This window comes from Pongo pygmaeus, chromosome 8 (assembly GCF_028885625.2).
Source record: "Pongo pygmaeus isolate AG05252 chromosome 8, NHGRI_mPonPyg2-v2.0_pri, whole genome shotgun sequence".
Classification (NCBI taxonomy): domain Eukaryota; kingdom Metazoa; phylum Chordata; class Mammalia; order Primates; family Hominidae; genus Pongo; species Pongo pygmaeus.
In genome coordinates this window covers 131,064,644-131,088,969 of record NC_072381.2, presented here as the reverse complement: position 1 = coordinate 131,088,969, position 24,326 = coordinate 131,064,644, and the positions used below count along the sequence as shown (strand labels likewise).

General features: G+C 41.2%; 1 protein-coding gene and 1 pseudogene across 2 annotated transcripts in view; both read left to right on the top strand.

The window, feature by feature from the left end:
- Positions 1-24,326, top strand: part of TEX36 (testis expressed 36) — a 103,082-nt gene that overhangs the window by 2,080 nt on the left and 76,676 nt on the right. For both annotated transcript variants that reach the window (XM_054435526.1, XM_054435524.2), the window contains exons 2-3: positions 19,041-19,172; positions 19,914-19,994. In XM_054435526.1, the coding sequence (XP_054291501.1) occupies positions 19,041-19,172; positions 19,914-19,994 (213 nt within the window). The remainder of the gene's footprint in view (positions 1-19,040; positions 19,173-19,913; positions 19,995-24,326) is intronic.
- LOC129006150 (fructose-bisphosphate aldolase A-like) lies at positions 12,930-14,153 on the top strand (annotated as a pseudogene).

The following is a 24,326-nucleotide window of genomic DNA, read 5'->3' as shown; positions in this document are numbered from 1 at the left end:
TGCCCCTTTTTATCAGGAAAACAATACTTTCCTGCCTTCCCTGGAGCCTGCTCCCTAGACCTCTGCTTCCATCTCACTGTGTCACATGGCCAATTCAGCCGCAAGGGAGTCTGAGGAGGTGTTTTTTTTTAATCAACCACATGGCTGATCTGAATGAAGAACCTGAATTCCGTAGTAAGGGGGAAAGTGAGAATCAACATTTCATAGGAAGAAATTTTATTTTATCCTTCTATCAAGACCCCAGAAACGTAGCCCAGTCCCTGGGTTTTAGGGAGAAAGGCACTGTTCCCCAAAGCTTGGCTTGAGCCTTTGGCAAAAATCCTTTCTGCTGTCAGCACCTAAGAGCATAAAAAGAATAGTGCTGATCATGAAGTTCCCCAAAGTAACTTGTAGACGAGGAGGGAAAAATTAAAGAAATTGTTGGCTTTGAGTCAGCAGCAGCCCATTTGGGAGGACCGTAATTGCCACGTTAGAGGTGACAGTCATTTTGCAGTTGACCTTACTGGTTGTAATCTAGCTATTGCCAGGTAGGAAAGACTTTTTCCACGCACTTGCCCCTTCCTATTTAATATTTTAGTCATTGAGTGATTGAACGCAGCAAAAATTTCACCGCCAACTAGTTAAAAAGCTGTATATCACGGTTACAATATCTAACAGAAGGGTTTATTTCACAGCTATCATGTTATAGCCATTAAATATATATTTTAAAAGAGTGAAATTAAAATGCTAGAGCCATTTTTTTACAGTGATTTAGTCTACAGACTTGCTGAATACAAATGAACCCAAGTCAGTTGTCATTTAACTGGTGAGAGACATCATTCTTGATGTTAGAACAGCCTCCCCCCAACCCCCAGCCTGACTTTCCACAGCTTCCGAGAGGGAAGTGTTGACTCAGTCAGACTGGAGGAAGAGTGAAGGAAAAGGTTCAGAGCCCGAAGACCCTTTGTATTATTTATATTTACCTCTAATAATATTTCTTTGGAAAATATTTTAAAAATAGAAGATAGAATGAATGAGAAAGATATAGGTTGACTTTGAACACATTTCTAGAATATATTGTTAGGAGAGGAAAGCAAGGTGCAAAGCAGTATGTATGATATAATCTGATTTTTTAAAGCAGTGTAAGTCTTCTCATAGGCATAGGTGTTTGTATGTGATCATATGAGTGCTTGGTTGTTAATATTGTTATCTGGGGTTGGGGGGTGTGACAGGAAGCAGAGAAGAAAGCAACCAAAAGCTACCGTAAAATAATAAGGCAGGGGAGGGGCATCAAGGTGGCTGACTAGAAGCATTGCATGCCCGCCTCCCCCACTTAGAAGAACCAAAATAGTGTACAGGCAGTCACACTTCAAATATGTTATCCAAGAGAGAACGCTGGAATTCAACAGAGAAGTGACAGGAAACACCGTACGTGGGGAAAGAGAAGGGAAAAAGGCAGCCTGCCTGGCCGGGATCGGCTGGGAGCCAGGAGTGACTTCCCAACATGGGGAAAGGGTAAGTGGGTAAGTGAGAGACTTCCGGCAGCCCACATGCCCACTGTAGAAATGTGTAACTCTGGCCATGGAGAACTTCTCGACCCTTCCATCCCTGAAACTAACAGAGTCTCCTGGAGACTGTGGGATGGAACTCCTCTAGGGAGGAAGGTCATGCTGGGTTCCTTTCTGAGACCCAGGCTGCTATAGCAAGATGCCATTTTCAAACCTAGCTTTTGGCAGACTGCACGCTGTCCTGGGTCCCAGCAGCATCTGGACTGAGGCATTATGGAAACTTGGGCTGTTGCTACTGGGACTGAGGAGTGAGCTGAGAGCACTTCCACAGTTGAGGCTAAGAAGCAACTGAGGCACGGGCTGCAGCTGCAGCTGCTGGTGCTGGGAAGTGAGCACTGCCAGGAGACTGGGATGTGAGTGAGGCACAAATTGACACTGGAACTAAGTTGTCAGCTTGGGGGGGTGCTCCTGTAGCCAGAGCCAAGGGGGGCGAGCTAGACATGGGCTACTGCTGCCAAGGTTGGAGGGCAAACCCTGGCAGGACTGGAGCATGAGAGGGATGTGTGTTCCCCATGCACCAGCCCAGACTGTGGCCACCAAAGACAACCCCTCCCTCCAGTGACAGGGCCTCAGCACAGCTGCTACCACCTCTCAGCCAAGCACTCCACCTGGGGCCTGCTCCTGCTCATGATGGCTGGTGCCTGCTGTCATATTTTGGGGGCCTGAGCGCAAGCCCACCCAGCCTGGCTTTGGCTCCTCTTCCATGACAGAACACATAGCCTCACGTTCTTAAGCTTGCCCAACCCATCTACCACCTTGAGTACACTCCTCCCAGGGAACCCAGATTGGGCCTAAACTCCTGGCCACTACCATCTCAGCTGGCTCCCATGTGCAAGCACCACCTGCTGTTCTAGAGACTGGCCTGCCCAGCCCATCACAACCACTGCCAACATCAATGCACACCACTCAGGACCCAGAAAATCATCCTGCCACTGCTACTGCCATCACCCATGCCACACCAGCTGCCTAGGGGCCTGAGAACCCACCCACCTGCCTGGTTCACTGCTGCCACTACTGGTATCAAAGCAAGCCACCTGGAGGCCCAAGAATTGGCCCACCAGGAACTGCCAAAACAGGTGCCAGCTTATACCACTCTGAGGCACAAAGATAGACATGCTCAGCCAACTGCTGCCACCAACGGGGCCTGAAGACTGACCTACCTGGCATCTCAGTCCCCAGCACAACTTCATCACAGCCTCTACTGTTAACCACACCCTAATCCACTGAGGAAATCACAGGTACCACTAATTGTGGTTACAGACAAAGAAATCATATAGAGCCTGCATGACTACATGTATGCAGAATCAAAGCCAAAGTACTCTATCCAATTGACACCATAGAAACATCTTCAGGAAAATGTCCTCCCTTATAAAAGTAAATTTAAAAATAGGAAGAAGAGACTGTTACACCAGATGTGCAGATAGCAATGTAAGGACAGAATAAACATGAAAAAGCAAGGAAATACACTTCCAAGAGACAAAATAATTCACCAGCAATAGATCTTGATCAAAAAGAAATTTCCCAAATCCCAGATAAAGAATTGAAAATATTCATTTTAGGGGCTGGGTGCAGTGGCTTATGCCTGTAATCCCAGCACTTTGGGAGGCCGAGGTGGGCAGATTATTTGAGGTCAGGAGTTCAAGACCAGCCTGGCCAACATGGCGAAACCCCATCTCTACTAACAATACAAAAATTAGCTGGGCATGATGGTGCATGCCTGTAATCCCAGCTACTCGGGAGGCTGAGGCAGGAGGATCAATTGAGTCTGGGTGGCGGAGGTTGCAGTGAGCCAAGATCACACCACTGCACTTCAGCCTAGGCAATAGAGTGAGACTATGTCTCAAAATAAAAAAGGAAAAAAAAATTCATTTTAAAGAAGCTCAGCGAGATACAAGAGAATTCTGAAAAATAATACAAAGAAATCAGAAAAATAATTCAGGATATGAATGAGAAATTTGCCAAGGAGATAGATATTTAGAAAAGAAAAGAACAAAATAGAAATTCTGAAATTGAAGAACTCATGGAAGGAAATACAAAATACATTTGAAAGTTTCAACAATAGACTTGATCAGGAAGAAGAATCTCAGAACTTGAAGACAGGTCTTTTGAAATAATCCAGTCAGACAAAAATAAATAAAAAAGAATTGAAAAGTATGAGCAAACTCTTTGTTACATTTTGGATAACATAAAGTGATCAAACATTTAAGTTATCAGGATCCTCCAGAGAAAAGAGACAAAGAAAAGATTAGAAAACCTATTTAACACAATAACAGATAAAAACTTCCCAAGTCCAGAAAGATATTTAGACATTCTGGTACAAGAAACTCAACAGTCCCGAGGCAGATACAATACAAAAAGGTCTTCTCCATGAGATGTTACAGTCAGACTATCTAAAGTCAAAGATAAAGAACACATTTTTTAAAAAAAGCAAGGGAAAAGCATTAGTCATCAATAAAGGAAACTCCATCAGACTAACATTAGGTTTCTCAGCAGAAACTTTACAGGTCATAAGACAATGGGATGGTATATTCAAAATGCTGAAAGAAAAAACTGCCAGTCAAGAATGCTATTTCTAGCAAAGTTCTTTGCTTTACAACTGAAGGAGAAATACAGTCTTTCCCAGACAAGCAAATGCTGAGGGAAGGACTTTTTTACCACTAGATTGACCTTTTGAGAAATACTCAAGGGATCCCTGGAAGTGAAAGGACAATATTTACCATCATGAAAACATACAAAAGTATAAAACTCACTCGTAGAACAATCACACAAAGGAGGAAGAGAAAGGATTCAAATTGTACCACTACAGAAATCCACTGAATCACAATGACAAGCAGTAAGGTAAAAAGAAAGGAAGAAAGAAGATGTAAACAACAAGAAAACAATTTAATAACATGATAGGAACAAAGCCTCACATATCAATAATAACTTTGAACAGAAACATTAAATTATCCGTTTAAAAGATATAGAATGGCTGGCTGAATGGAATTAAAAAAAAAAAAAAAGATCCAACTATATGCTGCTTACAAGAAACTCACTTTACCAGTAAAGACATATAGATAGACTGAAAATAAAGTCATGATAAAAAGATATTCCATGCAAATGGAAAACAAAAGTGCACAACAGTAGCTGTACTTACATAAAACAGTCTGTAAGTCAAGAACAGTAAAAAAAATACAAAGAAGGTCATTATATAATGATAAATGGATCAATCCAGCAAGAAGATATAACACTTCTAAATATATGGCTATCCAACACTGGAGCACCCAGATTCATAAGGCAAATATTATTAGATCCAAAGAAATGGACTGCAATGCAATAATAGTGGAGGTCTTCAATTCCCTACTCCCAGCATTTGACAGACAATCTAGACAGTAAGTCAACCAAGAAACACTGGATTTAAACTGAACTTTAGGCCAAATGGACCCAACAGACATTTACAGTTCATTCTATCAAACAACTGGAGAATATACATTCTTTTCATCAGCATATGGAATATTCTCCAGGATAGACCATACGTCAGGCCACAAAACAAGTCTCAACAGTTTAAAAAAATTAAAATCATTACATATATTCTCATTCCACAGTAGAATAAAACTAGAAATCAATACCAGGAGGAACTTTGGAAACTATGCAGATACATAGGAATTAAACAACATGCTCCTGAATGACCACTGGGTCAATGAAGAAATTAGGATAAAATTAGCGGGGAGGGGCCAAGATGGCCAACTAGAAACAGCTGTGGTTGGAGGTTCCCACTGAGAAGAATGAAAATGGTGAGTGAATCCTGCCCTGGCAACTGAGGTATCCTGATTCTGTCAGAGACTGACTAGGTGGTTGGCATGACCCACAGAGAGTGAGGAAAAGTAGGGTGGTGTGTTGGCTCACCTGGGAGCCACATGGGGTGGAGGTCCCACCCCCAGCCAAGAAGGGTGGTGAGTGATCATCTTGCCCTGCCCAGGAAACCATGCTTTATTCATAGATCTGTGCAACCCATGGATCAGGAGATCCCCCTCATGAGCCCACGCCACCAGGGCCTTAGGTCCCAAGCACAGAGCTGTGCAGATTCTCAGCAGCCACTTGGTGGGGACTGCCTAAGACTACCGAGTTCCTGGGGGAGGGGTGGCCATCATCACCGTGGGTGCCTGCTTCCTAAGACAACTGAACTCCCCAGGAGAGGGGCAGCTGTCATCACTGTGGCTGCCTGCTAAGACAACTGTGCTCCCAGGGGGAGGGGTGGCCACCATTGCTGTAGCTCCAGTCTGCCATTTTTACCCTGCTGGTGCTGGAGAGACTGGACCATTTGGACCCAGGAGGAATTTCCCACAGCACAGCATAGCAGCTGTGGCAGATCGTGGCCAGACTGCCTATTCAAGCTGGACTCTGGTCCATCCCTCTTCACTGGATGAGGCCTCCCTGCATGAATTTCAGCAACTCCAGCCAGGGGTTTAGGGACAGAACTCTTATCTCCCTGGGACTGAGCCCCTGGGGGGAGGGGTGGCTATGGTCTCCCTGGATCAGCAGATTTAGTCTTCTCCCCTGCTGGCTCTAAGGAATCTGGGCAATCTGGATGAGTGGAGATTCCCCCAGCTCAAAGCACCCCCTTTGCCAAGGGGCAGCCAGAGTGCTTTGTTAAGCAGGGCCCTGGTTCCCATGCCTCCTGACTGGGTGAGACCCCTCAGTCAAGTTACACAGGAGTGTTCCTGCTGGTATCAGGTCAGTGCCCATCCGGGACAGAGATCCCAAACTAAGGAGCAGGCTGCCACCCTTGCTGTTCTGCAGCCTCCACTGGTGATAATTCCAGGTGCTGGAGGGACCCAGGAGAATAGGGTCTGGAATGGGCCCCCGGCAAACTGCAGCAGTCCTATGGAAGATGGGCCTGACTGTTAAAGGAAAGACAAACAGAATGCAACAACAACAATAGCATCAACAAAAAAGTCCCCATAAAAATTCCATCCAGAGGTCAGCAGCCTCAAAGATTGAAGCTAGAAAAACTCACAAAAATGAGAAAGAATTAATGAAAAAATGCTGAAAACTCAAAAAGTCAGAGTGCCTTTTCTCCTCTAAATGATTGCAACACCTTTCCAGCAAGGGCACAGAACTGGGCAGAAACTGAGATGGATGAATTCATAGAAGTAGGCTTCTGAAGGTGACTAATAACAAACTTCACTGAGCTAAAGGAGCATGTTCTAACTCAATGCAAAGAAGCTAAGAACCATGATAAAACATAACAGGAGCTGTTAACCAGAATAACCAGTTTAGACAGGAACATAAATGATCTGATGGAGCTGAAAAACTCAACATGAAAACGTCACAATGCAACCACAAGTATCAATAACTAAATAGATCAAGAAGAGGAAAGAATTTCAGAGCTTGAAGACTGTCTTGCTGAAATAAGAAAGGCAGACAAGAATAGAGAAAAATGAATGAAAAGGAATGAACAAAACCTCTGAGAAATATGGGATTATGTAATAAGACCAAACCTATGACTGATTGGGGTACCAGAAAGAGACAGAGAGAACAGAACCAAGTTGGAAAATGTACTTCAGGATATCATCCAGAACTTCCCCAATCTAAAAAGACAGGTCAACATTCAAATTCAGGAAACCCAGAGAGCCCCAGTGAGATATTCCACAAGATCAACCCCAAGACACATAATCATCAGATTCTCCAACTTGGAAATGAAGGAAAAAATGTTAAGGTCAGCCAGAAAAAAAGGCCAGGCCACTTACAAATGGAAGCCCATCAGACTAAGAGCAGACCTTTCAGCGAAACCCTACAAGCCAGAAGAGACTGGGGGTCAATATTCAACTTTTTTTTTTTTTTTTTTTTTTGAGAGAGAGTCTCTCTCTTGTTGCCCAGGCTGGAGTGCAATAGTATGATCTTGGCTCACTGCCACCTCCACCTCCTGGGTTCCATTGATTCTCCCGCCTCAGCCTCGTGAGTAGCTGGGATTACAGGCACCTGACACCACACCCAGCTAATTTTGTATTTATAGTACAGACGGGGTTTCACCATGTTGACCAGGCTGGTCTTGAACTCCTGACCTTAAGTGATCAGCACACCTTGGCCTTCCAAAGTGCTGGGATTATGGGCATAAGCCAGTGTGCCCAGCCTCAACATTCTTAAAGCAAAAAATTTCCAACTCAGAATTTCATATCTGGCTAAACTAAGCTTCATAAGTGAAGGAAAAATAAAATCCTTTTCAGACAAGCAAATGCTGAGGGAATTTGCCACCACCAGGCCTACCTTGCAAGAGCTCCTGAAGGAAGCACTAAATATAGAAAGGAAAAACCATTACCAGCCACTGAAGTACAAAGACCAATGACACTATGAAGCAACTACATCAACAAGTCTGCAAAAATAAACAGCTAACATCATGATGACAGGATCATATGCATAGACAACATTAACCTTAAATGTAAATGGGCTAAATGCCTCAATTAAAAGACACAGAATGGACAGCTGGATAAAGAGTCAAGACCCATTGGTGTGCTGTATTCAAGAGACCCATCTCACGTGCAAAGACACACATAGCCTCAAAATAAAGAGATGAAGGAAAATTTACCAAAAAAATGGCAATCAGAAAAAAACAGGGGTTGTGATCCTAGTTTCTGGACAAAACACACTTTAAACCAACAAAGATCAGAAAAGACAGAGAAGGGCATTAAATAATGGTAAAGGGATCAATTCAACAAGAAGAGCTAACTATCCTAAATATATATGCACCCAATACAGGAGCACTCAGATTCATAAAACAAGTTCTTAGAGACCTACAAAGAGACTTAGACTCCCACACAATAATAGTGGGAGACTTTAACACCCCACTGTCAATATTAGATCATTGAGACAGAAAATTAACAAGAATATTGAAGACTCAAACTCAGCTCTGGATCAAGGGGAACTGATAGATACCTACAGAAGTCTCCACCCAAAAACAACAGAATATACATTCTTCTTGGTGCCACATGGCATTTACTCTAAAACTGATCACATAATGGGAAGTAAAACACTCCTCGGCAAATGCAAAAGAATTGAAATAATAACAAACTGTCTCTTAGACCACAGTGCAGTCAAATTATAACTCAAGATTAAGAAACTCACTCAAAACCACACGACTACATGGAATTTGAACAATCTGCTCTTGAATGACTCCTGGAAAAATAATGAAATTAAGGCAGAAATCAAGTAGTTCTTTGAAATCAATGAGAACAAAGAGACAATGTACCAGAATCTCTGGGACACAGCTACAGCAGTGTTAAGAAGGAAATTTATAGCACCAAATGCCCACATCAAAAAGCTAGAAAGATCTCAAATTGACACACTGACATCACAACTAAAATAACTAGAGAACTAAGAGCAAATGAACCCCAAAGCTAGCAGAAGACAAGAAATAACCAAGATCAGAGCGAAACTGAAAGAGAGAGAGATACAAAAAACGTTTCCAAAAAATCAATGAATCCAGGAGGTGGTTTTTTTGAAAAAAATAGTAAAATAGACCACTAGCTAGACTAATAAAGCAGAAAAGAGAGAAGAATCAAATAGACACAATGAAAAATGATAAAGGGGATGTAACCACTGACCCCACAGAAATATAACCAACCATCAGAGAATATTATAAACACCTCTATGCAAATAAACTAGAAAATCTAGAAGAAATGGATAAATTCCCGGACACATGCACTCTCCCAACACTAAATCAGGAAGAAGTTGAATCCCTGAATAGACCAATAACAGTTCTGAAATTGAGGCAGCAATTAATAGCCTACCAACCAAACAAAGCTCAGGACCAGATGGATTTACAGCTGAATTCTACCAGAGGTACAAAAAAGAGCTGGTATCATTTCTCCTGAAACTATTCCAAACAATTGAAAAGGAGGTACTTCTTCCTAACTCATTTTATGAGGCCAGCATCATTCTGATACCAAAACCTGGCAGAGATACAATAAAAAAAGAAAACTTAAAGCCAATATCCAAGATGAACATTGATGCAAAAATGCTCAATAAAATACTGGCAAACTGAATCCAGCAGCACATCAAAAAGCTTATCCACCATGATCAAGTCAGCTTCATCCCCAGGATGCAAGGCTGGTTCAATGTATGCAAATCAATAAATGTAATTCATCACATGAACAGAACTAAAGACAAAAACCACATGATTATCTCAATAGACAAAGAAAAGACCTTTAATAAAATTCAACATCCCTTCAAACATGAAGGGAAAACTCAATAAACTAGGTACTGATGGAACATACCTCAAAATTATAAGAGCCATTTATGACAAACCCACAGTGAATGTCATACTGGATGAGTAAAAGCTGGAAGCATTCCCCTTGAAAACCAGCACAGGATGACCCCTCTCACCATTCCTATTCAACATAGTATTTGGAAGTTCTGGACAGGACAATCAGGCAAGAGAAAGAAATAAAGTGTATTCAAATAGGAAAAGAGGAAGTCAAACTGTCTGTCTGCAGATGACATGATCCCATATCTAGAAAACCCCATAATCTCAGAACAAAACTGGAGGCATCATGCTACCCGACTTCAAACTATACTACAAGGCTAGAGTAACCAAAACAGCATGATACTAGTACAAAAACAGACACATAGACCAATGGAACAAAATAACTCAGAAATAAGACTGCACATCTACAACCATCTGATCTTCAACAAACTTGAAAAAAACAAGCAATGGGAAAAGGATTCCCTATTTAATAAATGGTGCTGGGAGAACTGGCTAGTAATATGCAGAAAATTAAAACTGGACCCATTCCTTATGCAACAATTAACTCAAGACAGATTAAAGACTGAAATGTAAACCCCAAAACTATAAAAACCCTAGAAGAAAATCTAAGCAATACCCTTCAGGACATAGGAAAGGGCAAAGAAATATTACATGATTAAAATGTCAAAAGCAATTGCAACAAAAGCAAAAATTGACAAATGGTATCTAATTAAACTAAAGAGCTTCTGCACAGCAAAATAAACTATCATCAGAATGAACAGGCAACCTACAGAATGAGAGAAATTTTTTGCAATCTATCCATCTGATAAAGGTCTAATAATCAGAATCTGCAAGGAACTTAAACAAATCTAAAGGAAAAAACCCCATTAAAAAATGGGCAAAGGACATGAACAGATACTTCTCAAAAGAAGACATTTATGTGATCAACAAACATATGAAAAAAAGCTCAGCATCACTGATCATTAGAGAAATGCAAATCAAAACCACAATGAGATATCATCTGATGCCAGTCAGAATGGCAATTATTGAAAAGTCAAGCAACAACAGATGCTAGTGATGCTATGGAGAAATAGGAATGCTTTTACACTGTTGGTGGGAATGTAAATTAGTTCAACCATTGTGGAAGACAGTGGGTGATTCCTCAAAGACCTAGAACCAGAAATACCATTTGATCCAGCAATACTGTTACTGGGTATATACCCAAAGGAATAGAAATCATTCTATTATAAAGATACATTCATGCGTATATTCTTGCAGCACTATTCACAATAGCAAGGACATGGAGTCAACCCAAACGTCCATCAATGATAGACTGGATAAAGAAAATGTACACGTACACCACAGAATATTATGCAGCCATAAAAAGAAATGAGATCATGTCCTTTGCAGGAACCTGGATGGAGCTGGAGGCCATTATCTTCAGCAAACTAAGACAGGAACAGAAAACCGAACACTACCACGTTCTCACTTATAAGTGGGAGCTGAACAATGAGAACACACGGACACAGGGAAGGAAACAACACACACTGGGGCCTGTTATGGGGGGCATGGGAGGGAGAGCATCAGGAAAAATAGCTAATGCATGTGGGGCTTAATACCTAGGTGGTGGGTTGATAGGTGCAGCAAACCACCATGGCACACGTTTACCTATGTAACAAGCCTGCCTGTCCTGCACTTGTATCCCGGAACTTAAAATAAAATTAAACAAATTTTAAAAAGATAAAAATTTAAAAAATTCTTAAAACAAATGAAAATGGAAACTCTACATATGCAAACCTTTGGGATACAGCAAAAGCCGAGGAATTTTTTTTTTTTTTTTTTGAGACAGAGTTTCACTCTTGTTGCCTAGGCTGGAGTGCAATGGCATGATCTTGGCTCACTGCAACCTCCACCTCCGAGGTTCAAGTGATTCTCCTGCCTCAGCCTTCCGAGTAGCTGGGATTACAGGTGCTGGCCATGATGCCCAGCTAAGTTTGGTATTTTATTTATTTATTTATTTATTTTGAGATGGAGTCTCACTCTGTTTCCAGGCTGGAGTGCAGTGGTGTGATCTCTGCTCACTGCAACCTCCGCCTCCTGGGTTCAAGCAATTCTCCTGCCTCAGCCTCCTGAGTAGCTGGGACTACAGGCACACGCCACCACACCCAGCTAATTTTTGTATTTTTATTAGAGACAGGGTTTCACCATGTTGGCCAAGATGGTCTCGATCTCTTGACCTCGTGATCCGCCTGCCTCAGCCTCCCAAAGTGTTGGGATTACCGGCGTTAGCCACTGCACCTGGCAACTTTCATATTTTTAGTAGAGACGGGTTTTCACCACGTTGGCCAGGTTGGTCTTGGAACTCCTGACCTCAGGTGATCCGCCTGCCTCAGCCTCCCAAAGTGCTGGGATTACAGGTGTGAGCCACCGTGCCCGGCCAAGCAGAGGAAAATTTATAGCAATAAATACCTACATCAAAAATGGTAGAAAGATTACATAAATTAACTATCAACAATGCACTCCAAGGAACTAGAAAAGCAAGAATAAACCAAACCCAGCATTAGCAGAAGAAAAGAAATAATAAAGACCAGAGCCAGAACTAAATGAAATAGAGACTAAAAGAAAATACAAAGGATCAATGAAATTAAAAGTCGATTCTTTAAAAAAAAAAAAAACAAAATTGATAAACTCCTTGCTAGACTAGCCACAAAAGAGAAAACCCAAATGAACAAAATCAGAAATGGAAGAGGAGACATTATAAGTAAGACCACAGAAATATAAAAGATCATTGGAGACTACTGTGAACAACTATATGCTGACAAACTGGGAAACCCAGAGGAAATAAATAAATTCCTGAAAACATACAACCTACCAAGATTGAATCAGGAAGGAATGAAAATCTGAACAGAGCAACGCTGAATAGTGACTGAATCAGTAATTAAAAAAAAAAATCTCCCAACAAAGAAAAGTCCAGAACTGGTTGAATTCACAGCTGAATTTTACCAAACAAAACCCAAATACCAATTGTCTTGAAACTATTTCAAAATATTAAAGAGGAGGGAATTCTCCCTAGTTCATTCTATGAGGCCAACCAGCATCACACTGATACCAAAACCAGAGATAGACACAACAAAAAAAGACAACTACAGGGTATGCAGGGGTGCCCCAACCACACTGTGTCCACAGACTCTCAGTTATTTTAGGAGATCCCTGGCCAAAGATTTATTTCTCTTGACAACCAAGGGCCTCCGTCTGGATTTCCAAGGAAGAAATTTCCTCTGAAGCACTGGAACTTGCCACCACCAGCACCATGCCGTACCAATATCCAGCATTGACCCTGGAGCAGAAGAAGGAGCTGTCTGACATCGCTCACCACATCGTGGCACTGGGTGAGGGCATCCTGACTGCAGATGAGTCCACTGGGAGCATTGCCAAGCAGCTGCAGTCCCTTGGCGCTGAGAACACCGAAGAGAACCGGCGCTTCTACCATCAGCTGCTACTGACAGCTGACGACTGCGTGAACCCCTGCATCGGGGACGTCATCCTCTTCCACCAGACACTCTACCAGAAGAAGGATGATGGGCGTCCTTTCCCCCAAGTTATCATATCCAAGGGTGGTGTTGGGGGCATCAAGGTAGACAAGGGCGTGGTCCCCCTTGCAGGGACAAATGGCGAGACCACCACCCAAGGGTTGTATGGGCTGTCTGAGTGCTGTGCCCAGTACAAGAAGGATGGAGCTGACTTCACCAAGTGGCATTGTGTTCTGAAGTTTGGGGAACACACCCCCTCAGCCCTTGCCATCATGGAAAATACCAACGTCCTGGCCTGTTATGCCAGCATCTGCTAGCAGAATGGCATTGTGCCCATTGCGGAGCCTGAGATCCTCCCTAATGGGGACCATGACTTGAAGCGCTGCCACTGTGTGACCAACAAGGTGCTGATTGCTGTCTATGAGGCTCTGAGTGATCAACACATCTATCTTGGAAGGCATCTTGCTGAACCCCAACATGGTCACCCCAGGCCATCCCTGCATCCAGAAGTTTTCTCACGAGGAGATTGCCATGGCAACTATCACAACGCTGCGCCGCACAGTGCCCCCCGCTGTCCCTGGGATCACCTTCCTGTCTGGAGGCCAGAATGAGGAGGAGGCATCCATCAACTTCAAAGCCATTAACAAGTGCCCCCTGTGACCTTCTCCTACGGCTGAGCCTGCAAGCTTCTGCCCTGAAGGCCTGGGGAAGGAAGAAGGAGAACCTGAAGGCTGCCCAGGAGGAGTCAAGTGAGCCATGGCCAACAGCCTGGCCTGTCGAGGAAAGTACACCCCGAGCAGTCAGGCTGGGGCTGCTGCTAGCGAGTCCCTCTTCATCTCTAACCATACCTACTAAGCGGAGGTGTTCCCAGGCTGTCCCCAACACTCCAGGCCCCATCCCTACTCTCTTAAAGAGGGGGCCTCCTCCTTGGGGCTCCAGGTTGGCTTGCTCATGCTCTTGCCTCCCTCGTGACAGTGGTGTGTGGTGTCGTCTGTGAATGCTAACTCCATCACCCTTTCCAGCACACTGCCAATAAATAGCTATTCAAGGCTGGAGGAGCGGGGGCGGGGAGAGAACTACAGCCAATATCCCCGATGAACATAAATACAAAATTTCTCAACAAAATAACAGCAAACTAAATGCAACAGCACATCAAAAAGATAATATACCGTGATCAAGTGGGATTTATAGCAGGGACGCAAGGATGCTTCAACACACACAAATCAGTAAACATGACACATCACACCAACAAAATGAAGGACAAAAACCATATGATTATCTCAATAGACACAGAAAAAGCATTTGATAAAATTCAACATCCCTTTATGATAAACACTCTCAACAAACTAGACATAGAAGGAATATAACTCAAAATAATAAAGACCATATACAGCCAACCCACAGCTAACATCATACTGAATGGAGTAAAGTTGAACGCCTTTGCTCTAAGAACTGGAACAAGACAAGGATTCTCACTTTCACCATTCCTATTCAACGTAGTGCTAGAAGTCCTAGCCAGAGCAATCAGTCAAGAGAAAGAAATAAAAAGCATCCAAATTGGAAAAGAAGAAGTGAAACTGTCTCTTTTTGCTGATGATATGATATTATATCTAGAAAAATCTAAATACCAAAAAAAACCCCACTTAGATTTGATAAATATATTCAGTAAAGTTGCAGGATACAAAATCAACATACAAAAAGCCGTAGCTTTTATATATATCAGCAATAATCTAGCTAAGAAGGAAATCAAGAAGGCAATTTCATTTATAATAGCTACAAAAATATATAAGAATAAATTTAACCAAGGAGGTAAAATATCTCTATAAGAAAAACTATAAAACACTGATGAAAGAAATTAAAGATGACACAAACAAATGGAAAAATATCCCATGCTCCTGTGTCAGAAGACATATCATTAAAATGACCATATTGCTTAAAGCAATCTACAGGTTCAATGCAACCTCTTTCAAAATACCAATGTCATTCTTCACAGAATTAGAGGAAACAATCTTAAAATTCATATGGAATAAAAAAGAACCAGAATAACCAAAGGAATCCTGAGCAAAACGAACAATGCTGGAGGCATCACTTATTACAAGACTATAGTAACCAAAACAGCATGGCATTTGTATAAAATTAGACACACAAACCAATGGAACAGAATAGAGAACCCAGAAAACTGATCTTTGACAAAGCCATTATGAACTTATATCAGGGAAGCAGCACCCTGTTCAATAAATGGTACTGAAAGAATTGGATAGCCACATGCAGAAGAATGAAACTGGACCCCTATATCTCACCATGTAAAAAAATCAACTCAAAATGAATTGAAGACTTAAATATAAGATCTGAAACTGTAAAAAACACTAGAAGAAAACCTAGAGAAAACTCTTCTGAACCTTGGTTTAGACAAAAAATGTATGACTAAGATCTCCAAAGCATAAACAACAAAAATGAAACTAGACAAATGGAATTATATTAAATCAAAAACTTCTGCACAGCAAATGAAACAATCAAAAGAGTAAATAGACAATCTGTTGAATGGGAGAAAATATTTGCAAACCATTCATCTGACAGGGGACTAATATCCAGAATATACAGGGAACTCAAACAACTCAACTGTAAAAAACAACAACAACAACCAAAAAACCAAGTACTTCCATTAAAAAGTGGGCAAAGGACATGAATAGACATTTCTCAAAAGAAGGCATGCAAATGGCAAACAGTTATATGAAAAGGTGCTCAACATCATTGATCATCAGATAAATGGAAATCCAAGCTACAATGAGATATCATCTCACCCCAGTTAAAATGGCTTTTATCCTAAAGACAGGCAATCACAAATGCTGGTGAGGATATCAAGAAAAGAGAACACCTGTACACTGCTGGTGGAAATATAAATTAGTACAGCCACTGTATTAGTCTGTTTTCACACTGCTATAAAGAACTACCTGAGACTGGTAATTTATAAAGAAAAGAGGTTTAATTGATTCACAGTTCTGCATGGCTGGGGAGGCCTCAGGAAACTTACAATCATGGCGGAAGGCAAAACGGAAGCAAGGCACATCTTACATGGCGGCAGGAGAGACAGTGAGCAAAGGGGGATGTGCTACACTTTTAAACCATCAGATCTCATGAGAGCTCACTCACTATCATGAAAACAGCAAAGGGGATATCTACCCCCATGATCCAATCACCTCCCACCAGGCGCCTCTTCTGACATTTGGGGATTCTAATTCAAGATGATTTGCATGGGGACAACCATATTAGAGCCAAACCATATTAGCCACTATGGAAAATAGTATAGAGGTTCCTCAAAAAACTAAAAATAGAACTACCATGTGATTCAGCAATCCCACTGCTAGGTATATACCCAAAAGAAAGGAAATCAGTATACTGAGGAGATATCTGCACTCCCATGTTTATTGCAGCACTATTCACAATAGCCAAGATTTGGAAGCAACCTAAGTGTCTATCAATAGATGAATGGATAAAGAAATGTGGTACACATACAAAATGAAGTACTATTCAGCCATAAAAATGAAAGAGATTCTGTCATTTGCAACAATGTAAATGGAACTGGAGGACATGTTAAGTAAAATAAGCGAGGCATAGAAAGACAAACTTTTCGCATGTTCTCACTCCTTTGTGGAAGCTGAATATTAAAACAGTTGAACTCATAGAGAGTAGAATGATGGTTATCAGAGGCTAGGAAAGGTAGCGGTGAGGGAAGTGGGGATGGAAAATGGTACAAAAATATAGTTAGAATGTATAAGATCTAGTAGTTGATAGCATGACAGGGGGGTGACTACAGTCAATAATAATCTATTGTACATTTTAAACTAAAAGTATAATTGGATTGTTTGTAACAAAAGAAATGATAAATGCTGGAGGTGATGGATCCTCCATTTACCCTGATGTGATTATTACACACTGTATGCCTGTATCAAAATATCTTATGTACCCCATAAATATATACAGCTACTATGTACACATAAAAATTTTAAAAAATTTAAAAAAGAAGACATACAAATGGGAAACAGGCATATGAAAACATGCTGAATGTCACTAATCATCAGGGGAATGCAAATAAAAACCACAATGAGATATCATCTTATCCCAGTCAGAACAGCTATTACTAAAAAGACAAAAAATAACAGATGTTGGCGAGGATGGGGAGAGAAGGGAACTCATAAACTTTTGGTGGGAATGTAAACTAGTAGAGCCACTATGGAAAATAGTATGGAGATTTCTCAAAACTCTAAAAAGAGAAATTACCATTTGATCCAGCAATGCTACTACTGAGTATCTACTAAAAAAAAAATCAATATATCTGAGGGATACCTGCACTTGCATGTTTATTGCAGCACTATTCACAATAGCAAAGACATAGAATCAACCTAAGTGTTCATCAGTTGACCAATGGATAATGAAAATGTGATGGCTATTTAGCCAAAAACATTTGCAAACTATTCACACTATTGGAGTGTATACATTTCCTCTTTGTATCAAATCTACCATATCAGGTAGGTATTATTATTCTCATTTTACAGATAAGGAAACCGAGGCTTGAGAAAGTTTAGTCTCTCTCATCAGGCTCACCTAGGAGATAGGAGAGAGAGCTGGGGCTGGACTCAGGACCTCTGAATGTCCAGCCTCTGACCCAACCACATTATGCTTCCTTCTCCCTTTATGGGAATTTTCATTGAATTGGGTCTTGTCTTTTTAATTTCCATTCATTTCCTCCTAGAGAGTCCTGCTTCAGAGCTCACTTTGCCGGGGTGGCTTTTAAGAGGTGCCATTCAAATAACATTGGGGTGAGTTTCTCTCGCCAGAAGAGCCAGCCACATCCCCCTTCAGGAATGAAAGACTCATCACTCTGGCTGCTGGGAGCATGGCCCTCACTGCCCACACCTACGGATCTGTTGGCTGAAGAGAGCCGCCTCCCTAGGGTCACGCCCTCTTCTGGGGGTAGCCCAGGAATAAATCCAATGCCTCATTGCTTGGTGCACAGAGACTGGGTCCCCTCTCCCCAACTCTGAGTGGTCACCCAATGTCCAGAGCTCCCAGCCGGGTCAACAGAGTCCCTTGTTGGGACTACCCCCTTCTGCCCAGTCCTGTTTCCTTCTCAGGCTTTTGTTGGGAGATTGCAAGGACACATTCTAGATAATCCTCACTGTCCTCATTTTTCTTGCTTCACACCCTTCTACCCCCTCTTTTTCCCTCCTAGACGTTACCTCCCCTCTACCATCCCACATTTCCAGTGGAGAATCACTTGGGACTCTCTGTTTCTCCCCTTCCCGTGGTCTTAGGGCCACCTCATACCTACATTGCTGGAGGTTGGCTCATCTCCATAAACGTGGGTTGGCTCCAAGGTCCTCAGTACTGGGAGCTACCTGACCACAGGAAGGATCTCAAATAACACATTTCTGTCTTCTCAGAATGTGTCTGCTCACTCACTGACGACCACACCCTCCTTACCAGGCTATGGAAAAATTTCCAGGCTCCAGCTCAGCAGGGGTGGCCTCTGTAACTTGAAACAACCGGCAGTGATGGCTCTGGGCCATTACAATGTTTTTTGTCTTGGAAAGAATATTTGAAAATTACAAAAATTATGCCATTTCCATTGCATGCCAAAAGCACCCAAATTGCATTTTAATCACTGTACAAAGGAAGCCCTGATACTTGGCTTGTAGATTCAAATGTGTCTGGTTTTAATCAAGGCGTGTGCTGTTCTTCCAGTTCCCTCACATCGGGCTAACGCAAAAGACACCAGAATCCATCACCAGTGCTACGTCAAAAGAGCCCCAGGGTCCACACTTGCGTCGGCAAGCGGAGGGGAAGCTGCCGCCCATATACAAAGTCCGGGAGAAGGTGAGTCCTGAACACTGGCCACAGCCTTGTGCGCCTGTGGACCTCCCAGGGGGCAGCACAGCTGGCACGTTGGGCCAAACAATTCTTCCTTGTAAGAAACTGCGCATTAACTATCCTTGGACCCCTAAGGGTTGGTAGTATCCCCACCTTATACCCTGGTGCTCTCCAGCAGGAACTACTTCCTGCTATGGACAATCAAGTTAGGCTCCTCCACAAACAAGAAACAACACCCCCTTCCAGCCCACAGCTCATTAACATGCACCTCCTGCCTCCCTGGCCAGTTCCTGAGCAACAAGGCCCTGCAGTGGCACAAAGGAGAAGCCAGGGTCCATTTCATACCTGTCAGGGTCCCCCCGAGGCCTTGGGCCAGGGATCTCATCTCCTGGGACCCTTACTGGCCAGATGACAGAGTTGGTCTACGCGACCTCCAAAGTCCTTCCCGGTTTTTGGCTCCATGAGCCTGTACACTTTTCCATCCTTGCACCCAAATAAGGTGTTTTGAAAGAGAATTTTTATGACTTTCAGGAAGCTGGAAATAAGGTGGGGTTTCAAAGCCCAGCGCTGATGAGCACGTGGATATCCTCCCCCTCCTGTGTCTGCTCCATCTCCCGGGCCAGGTTTCATTGTCTTTCTTAGAGGTCGCTTTGCCTCATCCAACTTCCTTCCACATCACCCGATCCCAGTTCTGAAAGCGTGCAGCGTTCTAATGTGTGCTCTTTCCCTTCCATCCCACTTTTCCAGCAAGCAGTGAATAACCAGTTCCCCTTCTCCGTGCATGACAATCGGCACAGCTTGGAGAACTCTGGATGCTACCTTGACTCCGTGAGTATTTCTTTCCAAATTATTAATAAAACAGGGAACAACACAAGGGATCTTGATTTTCTGGGGTGTGTTGAAGATAGAGGATTGGCCTCAAAACTGGAACAAGGTCAAAACAAAGCGAGGTCTTAAACAAGACTCATAACAGATTAAAAAATAAATGTTCGAAGCTCTCAGAATTCCACGCCGCTTTCAATATCTACACCAGTGTTCTGCCTAGGTGTATGTGCGCTTCATCCTTCTCCAAGTGCCTTCCCATAAATTGTCTCTTTTGCGAGTTTTCTTGTGAGGATCTGCCATGGGAAGGAGGGACTGTTATGCGTATCTCTGGATAGCAGAGCCAGGATCCGCGAGGAAAGGTCAGAAGGAGGAGGAGCTTACATAATATAAGGAAGGATTTCCTTGTAACTGGAGTTGCCTTTTCTCTGCAGGTGGTGAGTTCCCCTTTACTGGAGAACATGAAGTCTCATACAATGATGGTTCACACAGCACTATGTGATAGAAATGTAGTGTAAACCATATGCATAATTTTAAATGTTTTAGTGGTTACATTAAGTACAAAGAAACAGGTGAAATTTACTTTAATAATATATTTTATTGTGAGCAGTGGCTCACCCCTGAAATCCCAGCACTTTGGGAGGCTGAGGTGGGAGGATCACTTGAGGTCAGGAGCTTGAGACCAGCCTGGGCTACATAGTAAGACCCCGTGTCTACAAAACATTAAAAAATTAGCCAGGTGTGGTGGTGCATGCCTGTTATCCCAGCTACTCAGAAGATTGAGGCGGGAGGTTCACTTGAGCCCAGGAGTTCAAGGCTGTAGTGAGCTATGATCACGAACACTGCACTCCAGCCTGGGTGTCAGAGTAAGATCCTATCTCAAGCAAACAAAAATAATTTATTTAGCTCAATAATTCTCCAAATTGTCCATTCAACATGTAATCAATATAAAAAATTAACGAGATACTTTACATTCTTCCTTCCAAACCAAGTCTTTAAAATACAGTTTGTGTTTTACACTTATGTAACATCTCAACGTAGACAACTCACATTTAAAGTGCCCAACGGCTACATGTGGCTAGGGGCTACCAGACTGCACAGCACAGAGAAACCTATTAGGTAGAAAGCTGTATCAAGTGATATCTGCAAATCCTCATGGAACCTGAAAGGCCATGATAATGAAGATGTTATTAATGGCCCACCATTTATAAAGCATCTGCCATATACCAACGTCTCATATTATTGCATTCAATCCTCACAACAATCCTACAGGCTAATTACACTTATCATCTCAATTTAGAGATGAGCAAATTGAGATCCAGTAAAGTTAAAACAATTTGCCCCAAATCCCTCTTTCTTCTAGACTACAATGTCTTAACTAAATAGAAGTGCCTTAACCCCAAAAATCTGGTTTTCTTCTGGCAGAATGTTGAAAACAGAACCAGAATACCCACTTTGCCTGCCTCTGTAAATGGAGTGCTTGATATTGTTTTTTAAATAACCAAAGCAACATATGTCCTTTAAAAAACTGAAATAATACAGAATTGTATAAAATTAAAAATAAATTCACACCCTTATTTTCCTTCCTCACAATCTGGCCTTGATGATTCACTGCTAGTAATGGTTTTGTGGGTAAAATTTGAGAATTTTTCCAATTCACACAAATGTACACACATAAATGTATATTTGTTAATGATATAAACAGGATTATACCACTTGTATTTTGCCAAGGTTATGATAGTCTTCTAGAAAGCCTTGGAAGCTTTCCAACTTTCTATATGTTCTGGAATAGCTTATACAACATTTGGATTTTCAGTTTAATGGAGGTTAGACAGAATTTGCCTACGAAATAACTTGGGTTTGGTATATTTTTTAGAGTAAGTTTTTTTATTACTTTTTCTTTCTTTCTTGATTATTAATCTATTCAAACTTTCTATCTCTTCTTGGGTAGATTTTGCTGATACATATTTGCCTAAAATTTATCTAATTCATTTCAAATGTACAGTATAACATCTCTCAAAATAGTCTTATTTTGTGGTTCCTTTAAATTTTTTTTTCTGTTGAATGTTTAGTTCACATACTTGCAATTGTTTTTGTTAATGATTTATTAAAACTATAAGTAGTCTTTAGATTATTGGTTTGTCTACATCCCAAAGGTTTTTCCAATTAAGGTCTCATTATTATTTGCTTTCAAATAGCCTATGATTTGATTTTTAATTTTTCCCTTTCCTAAAAAAACCGGAAGAATGTTTTGAATTATCTATATGGTTAAAAATTTTAGAAATAATCTATTCATTGCTAATATCTAGTTTTATGGGTTATGGTAAATTTCAAAGAGTATAATCTAAGATTCTCACTTTTTGAATTATGAGATTATCTTTGTTGTCTTGTGTGTGATTAACAAGTGTGCTGTGGCTGTTTACAAATAATATATATTCCCCCCTGTTGGTTACAAAGTTCTTTATATTTATTAATTTAGGACTGTGAATTATTTAAATCTTTCATATCCTTGTCTTAATTTTTGTATTGATCTGTCAGTTTCTGCTTCTAAGATTATTCTTGAGTTTCTAAAGTTTTTTTGCCTTATCTAGTTTAATACCGTATCTTTCTGCATCAAAAATTTTTGTTGTTTTATTTTCACGGTGGCTTTTGTCATTTATCAATATGAAGTGTTTCTCTTTATATGCGTTAATGCCTTTAGCCATAAATTCTATCTACATTATGATACTAGCATTGTCACTATTACTCTCTTTTTGCTAATGTTTGTTCTTTATGTTATGGCCCATTCCTTCGTCTTCATAATTTGTAGTCATTTTGCTTTGCGTTTGTCTTCTATTATAAATAGAATGCAGCAGAGTTTTAAAAAAAATCGAAGAATCTATTTCTTTATGTGAGAATTTAGACCATTCACATTATTATGACAATTTATGCTTTTGGTTTTATTTCTGCCATCTCACTTTCATGTTTCCTATTTATTATGCTTATATTTTTCTTTTTTTCTTCCTCTCCTGACTTTGCTAGATTGATTGAATTTATTTGCTCACTCTGACTTCTATTGATATTCTATGAGTACTTGCCCTCAAGTATAAATATTTAATAATTACATTAACACTATATTACTCTATGTATAAAAAAATTGACAAATGGGATCTAATTAAACTCAAGAGCTTCTGCACAGCAAAAGAAACTACCATCAGAGTGAACAGGCAACCTACAAAATGGGAGAAAATTTTCGCAACCTACTCATCTGACAAAGGGCTAATATCCAGAATCTACAATGAACTCCAACAAATTTACAAGAAAAAAACAAACAACCCCATCAAAAAGTGGGCAAAGGACATGAACAGACACTTCTCAAAAGAAGACATTTATGCAGCCAAAAAACACATGAAAAAATGCTCACCATCACTGGCCATCAGAGAAATGCAAATCAAAACCACAATGAGATGCCATCTCACACCACTTAGAATGGCAATCATTGAAAAGTCAGGAAACAACAGGTGCTGGAGAGGATGTGGAGAAATAGGAACACTTTTACACTGTTGGTGGGACTGTAAACTAGTTCAACCCTTCTGGAAATCAGTGTGGCGATTCCTCAGGGATCTAGAACTAGAAATTCCATTTGACCCAGCCATCCCGTTACTGGGTATATACCCAAAGGACTATAAATCATGCTGCTATAAAGACACATGCACACGTATGTTTATTGCCGCATTATTCACAATAGCAAAGACTTGGAACCAACCCAAATGTCCAACAATGATAGACTGGATTAAGAAAATGTGGCACATATACACCATGGAATACTATGCAGCCATAAAAAATGATGAGTTCACGTCCTTTGTAGGGACATGGATGAAATTGGAAATCATCATTCTCAGTAAACTATCGCAAGAACAAAAAACCAAACACCGCATATTCTCACTCATAGGTGGGAATTGAACAATGAGAACACATGGACACAGGAAGGGGAACATCACACTCTGGGGACTGTTGTGGGGTGGGGGGAGGGGGGAGGGATAGCATTGGGAGATATACCTAATGCTAGATGACAAGTTGGTGGGTGCAGCGCACCAGCATGGCACATGTATACATATGTAACTTACCTGCACATTGCGCACATGTACCATAAAACCTAAAGTATAATAATAATAATAATAATAATAATAATAATAATAAAAGAAAAAAAAAAGATGCTAAAAAAAAAAAAAATTAATAACTATAGCTTTTCCCCAAGAATAAGGTAAGCCTTCCAGAATGCTTTATCTCACTTACTTCCTGTTCCAGGGCTGCTGTGTTGGTGGCCAGGTTGTATTCCCCCAAGTCCTGTAGGTGCCA